The following is a 17,202-nucleotide window of genomic DNA, read 5'->3' on the forward strand; positions in this document are numbered from 1 at the left end:
TGTTTTTACTGTTAGACTTGCTCTTGCTATTAACTGATAGTGTGAGGTTATTACAAACACTAAAACCCCCACAAATTATATATACATACACATATATGTGTATATGTATATACACTATATACTAAATATATGTATGTTAAATATATACATATACTAACTAATATTGAAAAAAATCTCATTAGATTTGTATGCTGAAGTTTAGTCAGTGATGATAATAATAAGAAAAACATGGCCTTGCTGTAAAATCATTATTGAATAATATTAGTTGCCCTAATATGGTACCCAGCAAGGAACCTTGGTTTTTGGAGCAGAGGTGGGAGGAGTCTTGGAGTGGGACTCCTGTTGCTCTGATGTGGCAGCTGACATGGTAAGATCACCTCCCATTTTCAAGGGGCTGCCCTGAGGGGCCAAGTTTCAGGGTCAGCAGGGAGGCTAATAATAGCTTGTTTCAGTGCTGATGACCCCAGATTCCCTAAAAATATTTGTGAAAGGCAGTTCTTGGGACTTCTGAGGAATCCACTCAAATCCTTGGGGAAGCTGGGCTATGTGTAAATAATTGAGTATCTCTGGAGGTTTACTAGGACTGACTCAGGGATATAGGATCCAGGCCTTGCTGGGTAGCTTGTGTGGACTGCAGAGTCAGCCAGGGGTGAGGAAAGCCTCTAGGGAGGCTTGATGGTAGCAGCCACGCGCAGTTGCTGCAGAAGATGCTGTGAGACTGAATTTCCTTTGGGAAGTCACTCTTCTGACTTAGTCCAGGTTTTAAAAACCTCCAGCTGAGACATTGTTATCTTGTCCAGGTTCAGTCCTCCCCATGACATTTCTAGATCTGGGTCCTGTAGGAACCATTTAACCCATCTTTCTCCAGTTTCTTTTCTGTCTGGTGGTTCATTCCCCCTCAGCATTTATATATAATGATAATTATGCATTACTCTTTTTTTGACTGCTTACCATGTATCATAAGCTGGTCCTAAAAGAATTATGTGTATAATTTTCTTTAACCATCATTCAATGCTGTTCAGTAGATAATTAGCCCTATTTGGCAGCTAAAAAAACTGGATGTCTGAAATACCATGATTTATCCAAAGTACAGAGCTGGTGGTGTAACTGGGATTCACACCGGGGGTCCCTCGAGAAGACAGCAGCAAACTTGAATAGACATCTAAGTGAAACGTTCATGTTCCTCACTTTTCCGCCTTCTCTTCGCAGCCATCTCTTAAACAAGTCCTCAGCCTACTCCCTCACACCCACCCTTGCCTCACTTCTCTCCCCGGTGTGTTCCCTGCCCCATCGCCTGGGCCCCGTCCAGCCTTCCCCTTCTCCCACTAGGGTTGCTAGTGACCTCCTGTTACCAAAGGCAGTAGACACTGTCTTGTGCTCTTGAATTTGACACCATTTACTGCTTTTGTCTGTACAGAACTCTTTTCTGCTTTGGTTTCAATGACACTGTCCTTTCGTTAGTTTTCTTGGTGGCTTTCTGGACAGCTCCTCTAAGGGGTTCCCACTTCCCCACATGACCTTTATGTGATGCTGATTCTGCTTCTTTGTTCTGACTTCACCCTTCTTGCCCCCTCATTGTAGATTTTTCCCTTAACTGTGTTATTTCATATGAAGGGCTGGTCTCTCAGATCTTTTCCTCCAGCCCAGATGACTTTCTTAAGCTCCAGATCTGTATTTTCAGTTGCCAACCTGTTTACATGGGTATATCAAACTCATCATGTCCAAAATAACTCAGTATATTTTTTCATAAAGCATGTTTTTTCTGGCATTCCATACTCACAGAGCAGCTATCATTCATTCAGCTACCTAAATAGAACTTTTCACTGTTTTAAAAAGTCTCTCCCTTTTACCTTCTGTAATCCAGATTCTTTTGGGGGTAATTGAAAATCTTTTCTACCTGCTTCCTCCTTTCTACCCAGTAGTCACTATTCTTGCTCCAGCCATCACCTCTCACCTGGATGACTAATGTCTCCTAATCACATCCTCTCTCCAACCTTTCTCCAAACAGTCCAGTCCTGTGTTCCATTCATTCAGTCACTCATCATGTCCAACTCTTTGAGAACCCATGGGCTGCAGCACACCAGTATTCCCTGTCCATCACCAACTCCTGAAGCCTGTTCAAACTCATTCAAGTCCACTGAGTCAGTGATGCCATCCAACCATCTCATCCTCTATCTTCCCCTTCTCCTCCTGCCTTCAGTCTTTCCCAGCTTCAGGGTCTTTTCCAATGAGTCAGTTCTTCGAATCAGGTGGCCAAAGTACTGGGGCTTCAACTTCAGCTCAGTCCTTCCAATGAACATTCAAGACTGATTTTCTTTACAATTGACTGGTTTGATTTTCTTGCAGTCCAAGGGACTCTCAAGAGTCTTCCCCAACACCACAGTTCAAAGGTATCAATTCTTCGGCACTCAGCTTTCTTTATGGTCCAACTCTCACATCCATATATGGCTACTGGAAAAACCATAGCTTTGACTAGGCGGACCTTTGTCAGCAAAGTAATGTGTCTGCTTTTTAATATGCTATCTAGGTTGGTCATAGCTTTTCTTCCAAGGAGCAAGCATCTTTTAATTTCATGGCTGCAGTCACCATCTGCAGTGATTTTGGAGCCCTCAAAAATAAAGTCTGTCACTGTTTCCACTGTTTCCCTATCTATTTGCCATGAAGTGATCAGCCTGGATGTCATGATCTTAGTTTCCTGAATGTTGAGCTTTAAGCCAGCTTTTTCACTCTCTTCTTTCACTTTCATCAAGAAGGTCTTCATTTCCTCTTCCCTTTCTCCCGTAAGTGTGGTGTCATCTGCATATCTGAGGTTATTGATATTTCTCCTGGCAATCTAGATTCCAGCTGGTGATTCATCCAGCCCTGCGTTTCTTATTATGTACTCTGCATGTAAGTTAAATAAGCAGGGTGACAATATACAGCCTTGAAGTACTCGTTTCCTAATTTGGAACCAGCCTGTTGTTCCTTGTCCGAGTCTAACTGTTGCTTCTTGACCTGCATTTAGGTTTCTCAGGAGGCAGGTCAGGTGGTCTGTGCTGGAGGGACTTTTATAGCCTGCAAATCTGATTCTGACTTTCTTCTGCTTCAGACCTTTCTGGCACCTGCATAAAGCTGGTCTGTGCCTCCGGTCAGCGCCTCCACTCCGTCCTTCCCTGCAGTGTGTGCCCTAGCCTGCTCCTGCAGACTCGGTTCACCTGTGGGTCTTACTGACGTTTCTGACCACTTCCTGTTCTTCCTCAAGCTTATTCACAGATCGTCTTCTCCTGTCTTCTCCAAGCCCTGTGTGGCTTTGCTGCCAGTTACCACACTGTGTGTAATAGATGTGCCTGAACAGTTCAAAAGGTCCTCACACAGTGCTCATTCAAGAAATGAGTGAACGACCAGCTGCTGCGTTAATCAGCAGAGTACTCAGGTGTTCACCAGTGGTAAAACACCATTTGTTGGATTAGATCCTTCATGCTTTAACTTCAACCTCTTTGTCCTTATCAGTTCTCAGATACCAGGCTATCAGACTCTGTCTGTGTACATACCTTTCTGTAAATTGTGGTATATTTGTTTAATGATTTAAAACTGTCACTGAATTACCTGAGCCTGTCTTTCTCTGTGCTGAATGACCTTAGATCTCTTAGTCTTCAGTCATCACATACCTTCTTCTTTTCTAGTCTTTTTTTTTTTTTTTTTTGTGACAGACTCAGAGAACTTGGCTGTAGCTCCTTGAACTGTCTGTTCTACCATGGATCTGGCCAGCGCCCCGTCTTGGTTCTATTTCTTGCATACCACACTGTCCTTTGTGCCTGTTATGTGATGCTAGTCCTGTCCAGTAACCATACAGCAGGTTTATTGGGTGAGCAAAATACCTGTGGCGATGCAGCACCGAGTAAAATGAACCCAAGCTCCATCCCTATAGTACGGACTTGTCTAGTGGGATGTGCATTAAGGAAATGGACAGTGACAATGCAGGGGAAACACCGTTTTGACGAAGTAGAGGTTGGAATGGAAGCTCACAGCAGGGGCACCTAACCAAGGCTTACGGATGAAGGGACTCTTCCTGGAAGGAAGAACCTGAAAGATGAGTGAGGGTCGGCCAAATAGGGAGGCAGGTCCCTGGGGTTGGAGAGGTGGCACCTTTGAGGACCTGCAAGAGGTTCACTGTGGCTCTCAGGACAGTAGGGTGCAGTGATGCATCTTAAGCTGGGAAGGGTCACGTATATTGTTTAGTTATAGTCCACATTGGAAAGAGTGTGAGGAAGGAATCAGCAGGGACACTGCTTTCTGGAGCACAGTTTCGGGTCCTCAGCACTGTTGACATTTGGGGCCAGCTAATTCTTTGTTGTGGGGGAGGCCGTGCTGTGCATCCTAGGGCCTCTAATAGGATCCTTGACTTCTACCGATCATCAGATAGCAGTGGTCCCTCTTCTACTCCCACCCTGGCCCCAAGTGGTAGCAACCAAAAGTCTTAGACCTTGCCAAGTGTCCCTTCAGGAGCAGCATCACCCTTGGTGGAGGACCACTTGTCTAGAAGCTGAGCAGCAGGAACTGTTGATGTCCTGGAACCGGGGGCTGTGGTGAGGCTTCTAATAAATAGTGAACTCTTGTAGGAATAGCACCAGCCACAGCACCTTAGCAATGAGTCATTATGGTTCTGCCCGCATAGTGGGAGTTTGTTTATTTTAGATAAACTTCTTCGTTTCTCAAATGGTTTTTAATTTTGGTTTCAGTTTGTCAGTTCCAGGGCCAAATCCAAGATACGCTTTCCTGCGATGTTGTTTTGGTCAGAGATCAGTCTAGAAAGACATCTGTAAAAGGGTATCAGGAAGCTAAGAGAATAGTAGAGTCAGAGAACCAGGCGACTCTATGGTCATGGAGCCAACATCCAGTAAGCATTGCCTTTCTACCCGGGAGCCGTCACTAGAGCGCATGGCAGCCCAGTCTGTAAGGGAGTCTAAGAAACGGAGATTCCGTCTTTCCAGCTCAGGACCGCATGGAAAGGCAAGCCAGAAAGGAATTAGATTTGGTATTGCATAAGCTAGTCTATAAAAAATGTCATTGCATTAAAGGTCAGTTTATGATTTTAGATACTTTTCTTTGGGCATTGTTATTGTTCAGTCACTCAGCCGTGTCTGACTCTTTGCGACCCCATGGACTGCAGCACGTCAGGCTTCCCTGTCCTTCACTGTCTTCCAGAGCTTGCTCAAACTCATATCCATTGAGTCAGCAATGCCATCTAACCATCTAATCCTCTGCCGCCCCCTTCTCCTCTTGCCCTCAATCTTTTCCAGCATCAGGGTCTTTTCCAGAGAACTGGCTTTTTGCATCAGGTAGGCAAACTATTGGAGCTTCAGCTTTAGCATCAGTCCTTCCAGTGAATATTCAGGACCGATTTCCTTTAGGATTGACTGGTTTCATCTCTTTGCTGTCCAAGGAACTCTCAAGAGTCTTCTCCACAATTTGAAAGCATCAGTTCTTTGGTGCTCAGCCATTTTTATGATCCAACACTCACATCCATTCATGACTGCTGGAAAAACCATAACTTTGACTAGGCGGACCTTTTTTGGCAAAGTGATGTCTCTGCTTTTTAATGTGCTGTCTAGGTTCATCATAGCTTTTCTTCCAAGGAGCAAACATCTTTTAATTTCAAGGCTGCAGTCACCATCTGCAGTGATTTTGGAGTCCAAGAAAATAAAATCTGTCACTGTTTCCACTTTCTCTCCATCTAATTGCCATGAAGTGATGGGACCGGATCCCCTGATCTTAGTTTTATGAATGTTGAGTCTTAAGCAAGCTTTTTCACTCTCTTCTTTCATCCTCCTCAAGCAAGCATAAGCATAGTTAGATCTTTCTCATGGTATGGTTTTGCTTTCCTATTGAAATTCTCATACTGAAATTCTCATAACCTGATTTCTCTTTGTTTCTGATCACTTATGAAAATGCCAGGTATGTGACCAAAGACTATGACTTTGCAGATAACAGTGATACTGGTTTCCTTTGCCCTGAGAATAGAGTCCAAATGGCCCCCAGGACTTTGTAGTCTGACCCCAGCCAACCTGGACAGCCTCTGCTCTGGCCACTCCCCACACCGTCTGCCGACACTTCGCCTTTTGCCTGATCACACCCTGCTCTCTCAGATCTTCACTTAAGCTTTGCCTCCTGCCTGGAATCCCGTGTCCCATCTCTGTGCTAAGAGCTCCTGCCCGTTCTTCAGAATTCAGCTCAAGCAGGCCTTCCTCTCTGAACTTTTCTGGATTCCCATGGGAAGTGTCAGGTCGTTCCTCTGCATTTTACTCTTGTCCCTAGGCGCTGTAGTTGTTTACATGGCTGTCTCTTCCCTAAGAGCTCCAAGTGCCTTAGAGGCACATTGAGTGTATGTTGAACAAGAATGAATTTGAATCATTGCTACCGAGTTGATTTCCAAAAATAAAAGGGAAAGAATCTTTTAGTAAGATTTGTGTGAGACATTTCTGCTTGAGTGTGTAAGAACTGTTTTTGGTTTGGTTTGGTTTTTAGAAACAGGTTTATAAATATATGCATCTCATGTACACATGAAAATACCAGTACATGAGTAGCTCCGGGAACTAGTTTTTGATGCTATGTGAGGGTTGCCATGAAACTGCTGTTTGCTTACCTATTTAAGGAATGAGAATATTTTTGGTTTCTTGTAGTGCCTTTAATTATTACTGCATTAGCACTAGTAGTGTAGATTTTCTATTTTTGTCCAAAATAATATTTTAAGAATGAAAATACAAGCGTGCATATAATTATGATATATGTATCTTGTCATAATATACTGATAATTCCTTGAAAAAAAGGGCACAAAGGGTGTGACCAGGGTGAGGAAACTAAGATTTCTTGGGAGATTCCTTTTATTTATCTGGCATTGTTCTGGATGCTCCTATGCCCATTACCTAGTTTAATTCTCAGAATGATCCACAGAGACAGGGGACACTGTTGCCATGGTACAGTGTTAAAAGTTTAGGTTCTGAAAGAAAAAAGGATCTTTTTAGGGTCACAGGTGGTTAGGGATACAGGAAGAATGCAGACTCCAGTCTGTGTGGCTGTAAGTCTCATGTTTTTCTAACTCTGCTGGATTTGTTGTTTTTGTTCTTGGTATATGGAAAATGGCTAAATAAACTGTAATGGTAAAGTTAATATAAAATTTTTCTTAAGTTTGGGGAATTCAGTTTTAAGAAAAGAAACCTTTGTTTAATTCTCACTAGTATTATTCATGAAAACTGCTACTTCACTGGCCGTGTTTCATTCTGGATTACCCAGGCATCTGAGAGCATGCCCTTCAGAGGGTTGTGATGACCGCATAAGAAATTCTTCCTGGGCCACTGTAGGGCCATTCAGTCACTTTCCTTCCTCTCTAAGGGAATAAGCTTTCTCGGAAGATGAAAGAAGAAAGGAAACGTTGAGTATGAAATACCGTCATGCGGTCAAATGGAAGAGCTCACACAGGGCAGCCAGTAGGTCACTGGTGATGGTGCCAGGAGGAAAACGGGGTCAAAGTGAAGTGAGTGGGAGAAGGCAAACCTGTGGTTACCACGGGGCAGGGGCGGGATAAGCTGGGAGACTGGGACTAACATGTATATTCTACTGTATAGAAAACAGGCGACTAGTAAGGGTCTACTCTATAGCACTATTACAGAATATAGCAATATTCTGTAATGGTCTAATGGGGAAAGTATCTAAAAAAAGAGTGGGTGTATGTATAGGAACCGATTCACTTTGCTGTGCTGTTGAAACTACCACAACATAGTAAACAGACTGTACTCCAATAAAAATTAGAAGAAAAGACGTTGAATGGTCTGGAGCAAAAACAAGCAGAATGGAAGTAGGGACAACACATAGAAGAAATGTACTTTCTCTCTCTCTCTCTTTTTTTGAAGTCTGAAAGAGGTGTCACAAGTAATCAAGTCTGAACCTTTCCTTCTGCAGTGAGGGGAAACTGAGGCCCACAGAGATAAACTTCTTGCCCAGCGTGGCTGGATGGGACATCACACTGCTCTAACCCAAGCTCAGTGATTTGTCTCCTGTCCCACCATTTCTTTAGAAGAAGGAGAGAAAAAATATTTGAGAACAGTTTTAAAGAGAAACTTTTAAAGATCTCCGTTGCGGAAGAGGTGCTTGTAAATTAAAACGGGCACTGCTGGGAGCATCCCCATCATGTGTGGTCTCGTAGTTTGTATGAGAAGCTGGGGTGGCATGAGCAGCCCCTCAGCTGTTTGTCACCCAGCCCGTGGAATCCTGGAAAAATTACCAGCTCTGAGGTCCGTGCCCTGGATCCGTGGGAGAAGCAGATGCTGTTCTCCATGCACTTTACTCATGCTATAACCCGGGCATTTTCAGAGGTCCTTCCCCCTGTAGTTAGAATTACTATGCATTGTGACGCCCCATACTCTTTCCTCCCCAGATTTGTAGTCTGATCCCCAGCGGGCCTATTGCAGTGTGTACTTTAGCAGTCTTTATCTGACAGTGTGTTTCTGTCCGGGTGCCTCTCTACCAGACACAAAGATTTGCTTCTGTCTTAGTTTCTGGTTAGCGTTAAAGTGATGCCTGCGCTCCTGTCACTGTGGCGGTCAGACAGGGATGCTGCAGCCCGGAGTGGGTGAGTCTGTGCTGATGAAGGCAGGTGTGGAGGAGACCCTGTTCTCACCTGGTCTTCCCCTCCACACCTTGTTTTCCACTTTTGACCTGTTACCTCCATGTCCTGTCTCCCTGCATGTTCACCCTCTTCTGAGCTCCTGTCCTTCCCTTGCAGGCATGATAAAGCCGGCAGGGCCTCTGGGGGCGGCTCCCCCTGGGGGGATGTTGCCTCAGGGCCATCCGCCTCCTGGACCCCACCAGTTTGGCCAGAACGGAGCTCATGCGCAAGGTCCTCCTCCACAAAGGTGAGCTGGAGTCCAGCCCCCATCTGTGTAATCTACCGAAATTGTCTCACGGGTCCCTTCTGCACGTGCAGGTTTGTCAATGGAAACTTTGACCTCTTGATGCCTCGAAAGGATCTACTGGTAAACTGTCAGGAAACAAAGTGTTTACAAAAGTTAGAACATTGAAATACCAGTACTAATAGATAAAGTACCAATACTGTTAAAAAAATAATGAAAATTCCTTGTGTCAGTAGCTTTTAGTTTGGAGTTATATTCATCTTCTGTGTATGCATGCTCAGTTGCTAAATTGTGCCCGACTCTGCAACCCCATGGACTCCATCCACCAGTCTCCTCAGCCCATGGGATTTCTCAGGCAAGAATACTGGAGTGGATTGCCATTTCCTTCTCCAGGGGATCTTCCCAACCCAGGGACTGAACCCACGTCTCCTGCATTGGCAGGTCGGTTCTGTAGCACTGAGCCACCGGGGAAGCCCATGTTCATCTCAGTGTTCTGTGTTAATCTCTAATTCCTCCAGATGTCTGTGGTTTATGTTCTCCAGTGAAACTTTAAATCATCTGTTCTCTGAAGTCCTTTACAGAACTGAGTTCAGTGCCAGTAGATGCTGAATAAATACTTAAAAAATTAAATCAGATTGCGGCCAGTGGTGAAGAGTGTGGATTTGATGTGGAAGGCACACGGATGCCAGAGCAGGACTCTCAAAAGGCGGGATACTAAAGACAACCCGGGAAATCAGTCTGTTTGTGTTTATAAATTAAGGAAGGGAGAAGTGGGAGGCGGGCCTGGAGAAGCCAAGGTGTGAGATGCGGGACGTGCTGGGAGCCCCACAACCCCTCGGGACTGTGCGCTGGGGGGAACCCACCTCACACCTTCCCGGCTGGAGTCGTGTGTCCTGGGGGGTGTTGCTGTTGAGAATCCCCGTGCTGAGTGGTAGACAGTGTTCACGTTAGAATTTGTCCAGGGATTACCCAGAGGCTTTGTTTCCCAGGTTCCTTCCTAGGTTGTCAGGCTGCAGGGTTGGGGTTCGGGGGGAAGTAGGCCCTCTGGAGGACTCTGGACCCTGCCGATGGTGAGGTCCTTGGGTTACCCTTTCAAGGAGACCTAGTCCCTGTTGATGGGGAAACTCCCTCTGGCACAATTTAAATCATCACTGACAGGGCATTCATGAGGCCGTCATCTCCTGGTTCTTGTTCTGATAACATTTTCCATTGAAATGGTAGCTCTGAGATGCAGTGAAGGTCATTGTAGGGATCACTGGATGAGTGAGTCTAAGTAATTGCTTTCCATGGGATTGTGCTTTGAACAAGGAGCAAGAAGTCCAAGGCCCCAATTCAGGACATGCCCCTCCGACCCCCAGTCTCAACAGTGTAGCAGCGGGGCCTGAGGGGAGGACACAAAGGATAAACCTAGATACTATCTCTGGTTCATTAGCCTTGTGATGCTGAAGACATTCCTAGGCCTTTAGATCTCCTTTTCCTCACTTGTACAATGAGGAAATAGAATTTTCAGTCCTGAATAGAGGGGAGAAGTTCTGGAGAAGTACATTGTTGTGAACTGTCAAGCAGGTCAGATTATTTTTTTAAAGAAATGCAAAAATAGAACAGCCACTTTGAAGTTAAATTTTGAGTCACTAGAAATAGCCTAGATTGCTTTGAACTTTTTGGTTATTTCCACTTGTTTTCTTGAATTAGGTTACATGTGTGTGTTAGTCACTCAGTCGTGTCCAACACTTTGCAGCCCTGTGGACTGTAGCCCCCAGGCTCCTCTGTCCATGGATTTCTCCAGGCAAGAACACTGGAGTGGGTTGCCGTTCTCCTCGCCAGGGGATCTTTCCGACCCAGGGGTTGGCCTGGGTCTCCTCTGAGCCACTGGGGAAGCCCAGGTGAATCACGGACTTGGCATCAGTCGCATCGTGGCTGTGCGCTCAGCACGGCGTCTGCCAGTGACGAGTAGCAGAGACTGAGGTCGGGCGTGTGCGATCCTCGTGGCTCAGGCAGTTCTGGCTGGACAAGTTACTCTGCCTCTGCGTGCCTTGGTTTCCTCATCACAGGTGTAACAGTAAAGATGTGCTGGTGAGGATTTTGGTCATTAGTCCGTGCAGAGAACCTCGCACAGCGCACAGCGCCCATGAAAGGCAATGTGCGTTAGCCGTTATCAACACCCGCTCCACGGGATTTGGAGAGTCTCTGGTCTGTTGCTTGCCCTGCCTGCTAGCTCAGGGTAGCTGCCTGTCACAGCTCAGTTGAGGAATCTGCCTGTGTTGTGATTCCTGGGGAGACACTGACAGATGTTGCCCCATCTCTTTCTCCTCCTGTACTGTTCCGTTGCTTCAGCTTACACTGAATTAAAGGCTGGAAAAGGAGCTATAGAGACTGAATTTATGGTTGAAGGTGGGGAAGGATGGGGGTAAGGGATAGTTAGGGAGTTTGGGGTTGACATGTACGCACTGCTGTGCATGGATAACTGAAGACAGACCTACTGTATACCGCAGGGAGCTCTGCTCAGGGCTCTGTGGCAGCCTGGATGGGGAGTGGTGTGAGGGAGAAGGGATACGTGTGTACGTGTGGCTGGGTCCCCTCGCTGTTCACCGGAAACTGTCACAACTTTGTTAGCTGTACCCTAACACAAACTACAAAGTTAAAGAAAACAGAGAGGTCCAGTGTTCGGGCTAAGCCTCTGTGGTGAGACTCCCTAGCCTCCTGGACACATTTCTGAGTCTGCAGTTCAGTGCAGGGCAAAGGGCCCCGTGACTGTGCTCGTGAGTCATTTCAGTCTGAGGACAGGGCTTGTCAGAGAGCGCAGGTCACCCGTGGCCTTTTTGTGATGATTGCAGCACTTCAAGGAGTCATTTGTCCCAAGAGGACCCATCCTAGAAGTCTTTTCATTTTTTTTTTTTTTTTTGCCATATCTAAACTGTTGAATAAAAACGTGATCAATTCAGAGCCACTATGCTGATTTAAATTTTAAAATCATAATTTTTATTTTTAAATATTGCTATTTCAAAGTTTCCTAAAACTTAAAAATCATACCTAGTCATTTGGCTTTTTGATTGGCTGAGGCAGAATAAATGTCTTAAAATTGTAAATGGTACTAAAGTTATCTACAGTGTGTTACTGCTGGGTGGGATTAATTTCTTATACAAAATCTATAACCTAAAGTTCCATTTTTTAATCATTAAGGGAAAATTGAAAATTTAATTGTAAGTGTTCTGTTTTGACCCAAGAAATGGGAAATTACATGAAAGGGAAGGTGGGAAGGAGACTCGTCTTCCCAAATTGAAGCTATTATTAGGGTGAATCTACTAAGAAATTGGTTTCAATGGAAAAGTAGAAAACAAGAAAAATAAGAGAAACACATAGTTGTTTTCTTTTTCTTTTTTGTGTGTATGTGTAAAGCAATGACAATTTGGCAGAGCTTTTATTTTATTCGGTGGGCTCAGTATTTAAAAATCTAGATTTTGTGTCCATCTAATCTTGAAAAATTTGGTACCTTACCTCCATATTCTAACAAACTTCAGCATGTCACTCACTTCTTAGGCAATTTGTTGTTAACTTGAAGATGAAAAGTGTTTGAGGTTGAGCAGACCACAGACAGCTGAGTCACCTCTTGAGAGGTTTAGGGTGAAACCGAGGCTCACTTCTCATATTTTATTAATCCTCAGGTTATAATCCTTTATGGTTCTTTTTGATTACCTCTCCTGACATTCAGTGAAACAGTTAATTAAAATATGTAATTGGAGCTTATCTATTCTAATTTTCATTATAATTGTGCTAAATTTATAGATTTAACTTGAAAAGGATTGATATTATAATAACTTTGAATCTTTTGATTCATAAACAAGTATATTCCTCTATTTAAGTCTACTTTAATTTCTCTTAGCAATAATTTATATCTTCTAGTATAGAGGTTTTGCACTTATTTTGTTAAATTCATTCCCAATAGTGTATGTTTTTCAATGATATTATAAACGGTGTATTTTAAACTTTCACTTCCTCATCGTTTGTTGCTAGTATATAGAAATAGAATTCATTTTTGCAAAAAAAAAAAAGTAATTGAATGTTTCTTAACCAAGAAACATGGTAAATGGAGTAATCAGTGAGAAATACTTAAATCTATATGATTTTTAATTCTAACCACATTATATTTAGAGCAGGGAAAGTATCGTTCCATTTTTATGGATTGAAAACTGAGAGCTACAAGGAATTACGTGGCTTCTCCCAGCTCACACAGCAAGTCTTTAGGTTAGGAATCAGAGGCCTGGATTCTCACTGAAGCTCTGAGATCCACATGGCCTTGAATAAACTAATTTAGGAAAGTAATGAAACTTGAAAAATATTAAACCATTTTGTATGTTTAAGATGTTTTGTTAATCTTTTCATATGTATGTCAGAGCTTTTAAAAATATTTTTATTAAAAAGTTGTTTAATAAAAGTTATCCTTTCAGTACTATTTTATTTTTACTTTTAAGTTGATAATATTGCTTGACTGATTCATGTTGACGTATGGCAAAAACCACCACAATATTGTAATCATCCTCCAGTTAAAATTCATTAATTTAAAAAATCTAATCTGTTTAAGAGTTAGGTTGATCAGAAAAAATAATTTGTGAATTTCTGATGCCTAACTCCTATATGTATTAGGCAATGATAAGTTGGCAAATTTATGGGTCAAAAAGTAATAGCTAATGGTTGTTTGGTCTCTCATTCTGTATTTTAAAACTTTAACCTTTTGTTAAAAAATACTAGAGGGTGCTTGTCCTGCTTCTATTTGAAACAGTCCTGTCTGTACTATCTCTTTAAAAATGATTCACAGGATTTTTATATTTAAAAAATATTGTTAACATCTATGAAATATTTCTGAACATGTTGGGGAAATGTTTTTTTCCAAAAGAGTGAATACTACTACCCGCCTTCTCTGGTTGGCCCAAACCCTCTTGCTGTACCTCACGCTACAGCCGCTAATACATTCTGTAGCATATGTACATTCTGCCTGAGTGCAAGTGTTTCATATATCTACCAAACCCCATGAATGAGTTTTAAGAAACAAAGAGCATAATTTTTTGAAAGAAATTATTTCTTTTTATGAAGCAAGGATTTACAAAGCATATCTTTAACACAGTTCTCAAAAACTCAGTTCTAAGTGATCATAAAGATACAGTCAACGAAGCATTTTAGTTTTCTCGATTTCTGTCCTATTGATCATTAGCCCTAGTATAGATGATTTCTAATGGACTCAGCTTCCTAAATTGATTCCCACAACTTGTTAAGTGATTACCATTAGATTTTTTCTTTTTTGGCTAAGTGTCTTGATGTCTTTAGCATGTGAGCATAAATATGGGATGGTGCTACACGATTGATCTTGAGTTCACGTTGAGGTTAAAGGTGTATCATATAATATGAGTCGTTTTCCTCGTGCCCACTAGACAGGCTGATTTAACTTTGCCAGTTGTTGTACGTCATTTGCATATGACATTAACACCCCTTTTCTCCCTCAGATTCCCTGGCCCTCCACCTGTCAGCAGTGCGGCCCCCTCCTACCCACCATACTCGCCTTCAACACAGTCGTCGTATCCAAGTCCAGGGTCCACTGCGTCCATGGCCCAGCTGGGCAGTCAGCTTGGTGCTATGCACATTAACAGCTACGGTAACAGTTTCACTTTTCATGCTTATTGACTGCCTTCTCTCATGAGTATTTTTAGTAAGAAACTTTTTCCTCAGATTCAAAATAGACATATCTCTGGTATACCATATTGAACTAGTTTTGGACATTTTCATATAAATTACCTGTATTATGTATGGCAGTATTTTTTTTTACCAAATCATGCTGCTGTTTATTTCAAGGTAAGTGAAGGATCCACAAAATGCCTTACATTCAACACTAGACCAATGTAAAAAAAAAAAAAAAAAAAAGTGAAATTCCTTTAAGAAATGTAAGTTTTAACCCTGTGTTTATTATGAGGCCCACAAATCAAAGATATAATACTCTGTTTCACAGTCCATTTTAAATTCTGCAGTTAGGTCATGTGAGGAATGGAAGCTCAAATGTTGTGAGGCAGAACAGAATAATAGGAGAGAAGACAGTTAAAATACTGAGATGTACATCAATAGAAATGCTGGCTATTTTAGGAACCATGGAAATGTTCACTGCAACAACTGCAGGGTCAGCCATTGATCTTGATGACAAATGTTTTCATTACTTACAGTTAGTTTCTTAAAAGTATCAGTGAAACTCCCCTCAGAATATTCCCTTTTACTGATTTCAAAATGGGTAAGTCTTCAAAGCCGCAACTCAGTTTCACATAATCAGGGAAAGGAAAAAGTAATCTGGCTCTACAATTTCAAATATGACTGGATAGGATTTTAGTTGCCAGTCCCTTCTCCTTCCTTATTTCTTCCTACTTCCAAAGTCCATTCTATCAAGACAAGCACAGGATGTAAATAATTTATTGCCCTGAGTAAATAATGCTTGTTATGTAAAAAATGTTCTTCTGTATGATTTTCTATACTCTGTACCAGACAAAGTTCAGTTGCTCAGTCATGTCCGACTCTTTGTGACCCCATGGACAGTGGCACGCCAGGCTTCCAGTCCACTTTTCATGATAATTAATGCCATGTATCATGAAAAGTAGATGTAACTGAGTTAAAATTTATCCCTCTAATTTTCTATCATTATAAATGTAGCTCTTTTAAAATTCTTCACTTGTATAAAATACCCCAAATAGAATTTGTGTTACTTTCCAAATGATGATTTCTTCTTGTGGGGGGAAAAAAGTGACTTGTATAGGGCACCTTCTTGCTTTACTGGGGAGGAGAAGCGTCCGTGTTGTGTATATGTGGTGGAGGTGAGAGAGTTGCGGAGTGTGGTGTTCATGTGGGCCGGTCTTCTGTTTCTGCCTAGGTTCAGGGGCGGCTCCCCCCAGCCAGGGCCCACCTGGCCCTGCGTCGGCAGCGTCAGTCCAGGGGCCTCCACAGCCTCCACAGCCGTCCATTCTGCAGCCTGGATCTCAGGTTCTCCCCCCGCCGCCCACTGCCCTAAACGGTCCCGGGGCCTCACCCTTGCCTCCACCAACGCACAGACCAGACGGGCTCCCTGGGCCTGCTCCTCCGAATGCCCAGTACCAGCCCGCGCCTCTCCCAGGACAGACCCTGGGCCCTGGATATCCGGCACAGCAGGGTAAAGTCGCCTTGGGTTACCTGGGGGTACCCTTAGTTGGGAATCAGGTTTGTTCCGATGGTACTGGACATCTATCCCTCACTGTTTTTTAATAGTGTAACAAGTAAAAAGACAAGGGGAACTGTAGATATTTGCTTTTAATTCCCTGCCTTACTTAATATGAAAAATGCAGCATGCTCGACTGAACAGCATAATACTGCCAGTGAGCCCTGCGTCTGTGTTTTGGGCTTATAGTCACTTCTTTTTCACTTTTCTTCCCAGCAGCCAACTACGGGCCCCCTGTGGCAGGGGCCCAGCTCTCCTACCCGGGAGGCTTCCCGGGAGGGCCTGCACAGATGGCCGGCCCGCCGCAGCCCCAGAAGAAGCTGGATCCCGACTCCGTCCCCAGCCCCGTAAGTGCTCTGCCCTCCGTCTCCGTGAAGAACCCACTCTTCACTGTGTGCTCTCAGAAACCCTTCAGCTTGTCAGCGTTTACCCTGTCCTTTATCGTCCGAGCACAGTGCCATCGCACGGACGAGGCTCGCTTCCCTCTGCACGTATGCGGTGGGAACGGGGTGTCATGCTGTATCAGAGGTCTCCCTGAGAGACGCAGCCTGTGGGGACTTCTCTGGTATCATGTAATCTTGGCAGTACCCATTGATGTTTATTCTCATGTACATCAGCTGTATTTATTGATACTTAATGATTCATTTGTAGTAAGAATGTATTCTATGTAAAAATGCTATTTTCAGAAACTAAAAGATCCTTTCAGGATACTGACAGGAGTGAAAGTACAAAGTATTTTACGTATTTTTTAAAACTGCTTTTTTTTTAATGACTTAGAGCTATAACTTATATATAAATTAGAGCTATAACTTACTCTCCTCCACCGAAGTGATTTTCTCTAGAGGAGTACTCTTTAGTAACCGTATCAGTCAGCTTTATTAGGTTTAGTCTGCATAACAAACAGTCCTCAATTTGGCTTACATCCACAAAGATTTTTTATCACCTAGGTTACCTGTAGGCTGCATTAGCTGCCGTTTGATTTTAGATTCTGCTCCATATGCCCTTACCACTCCAGAGTCCAGAGTGAAGGGGCATCCCTACTGGGGACATGTGTTGTTATGATGAAGGGAGAAAAGGATGAAAACCGGTTAAAAGGTG

At 43.3% G+C, this 17,202-nt stretch overlaps 1 protein-coding gene across 2 annotated transcripts in view; it reads left to right on the forward strand.

Moving 5' to 3' along the window:
• Nucleotides 1-17,202, forward strand: part of SEC24D (SEC24 homolog D, COPII coat complex component) — a 115,157-nt gene that overhangs the window by 2,727 nt on the left and 95,228 nt on the right. The window contains exons 3-6 of one of the 2 annotated variants that reach the window (XM_065907217.1): nt 8,759-8,888; nt 14,381-14,529; nt 15,784-16,059; nt 16,321-16,451. In XM_065907217.1, the coding sequence (XP_065763289.1) occupies nt 8,759-8,888; nt 14,381-14,529; nt 15,784-16,059; nt 16,321-16,451 (686 nt within the window). The remainder of the gene's footprint in view (nt 1-8,758; nt 8,889-14,380; nt 14,530-15,783; nt 16,060-16,320; nt 16,452-17,202) is intronic. The other variant, XM_065907218.1, reaches the window with a different exon arrangement.

Source organism: Muntiacus reevesi, chromosome 16 (genome assembly GCF_963930625.1).
Source record: "Muntiacus reevesi chromosome 16, mMunRee1.1, whole genome shotgun sequence".
NCBI classification, from domain to species: domain Eukaryota; kingdom Metazoa; phylum Chordata; class Mammalia; order Artiodactyla; family Cervidae; genus Muntiacus; species Muntiacus reevesi.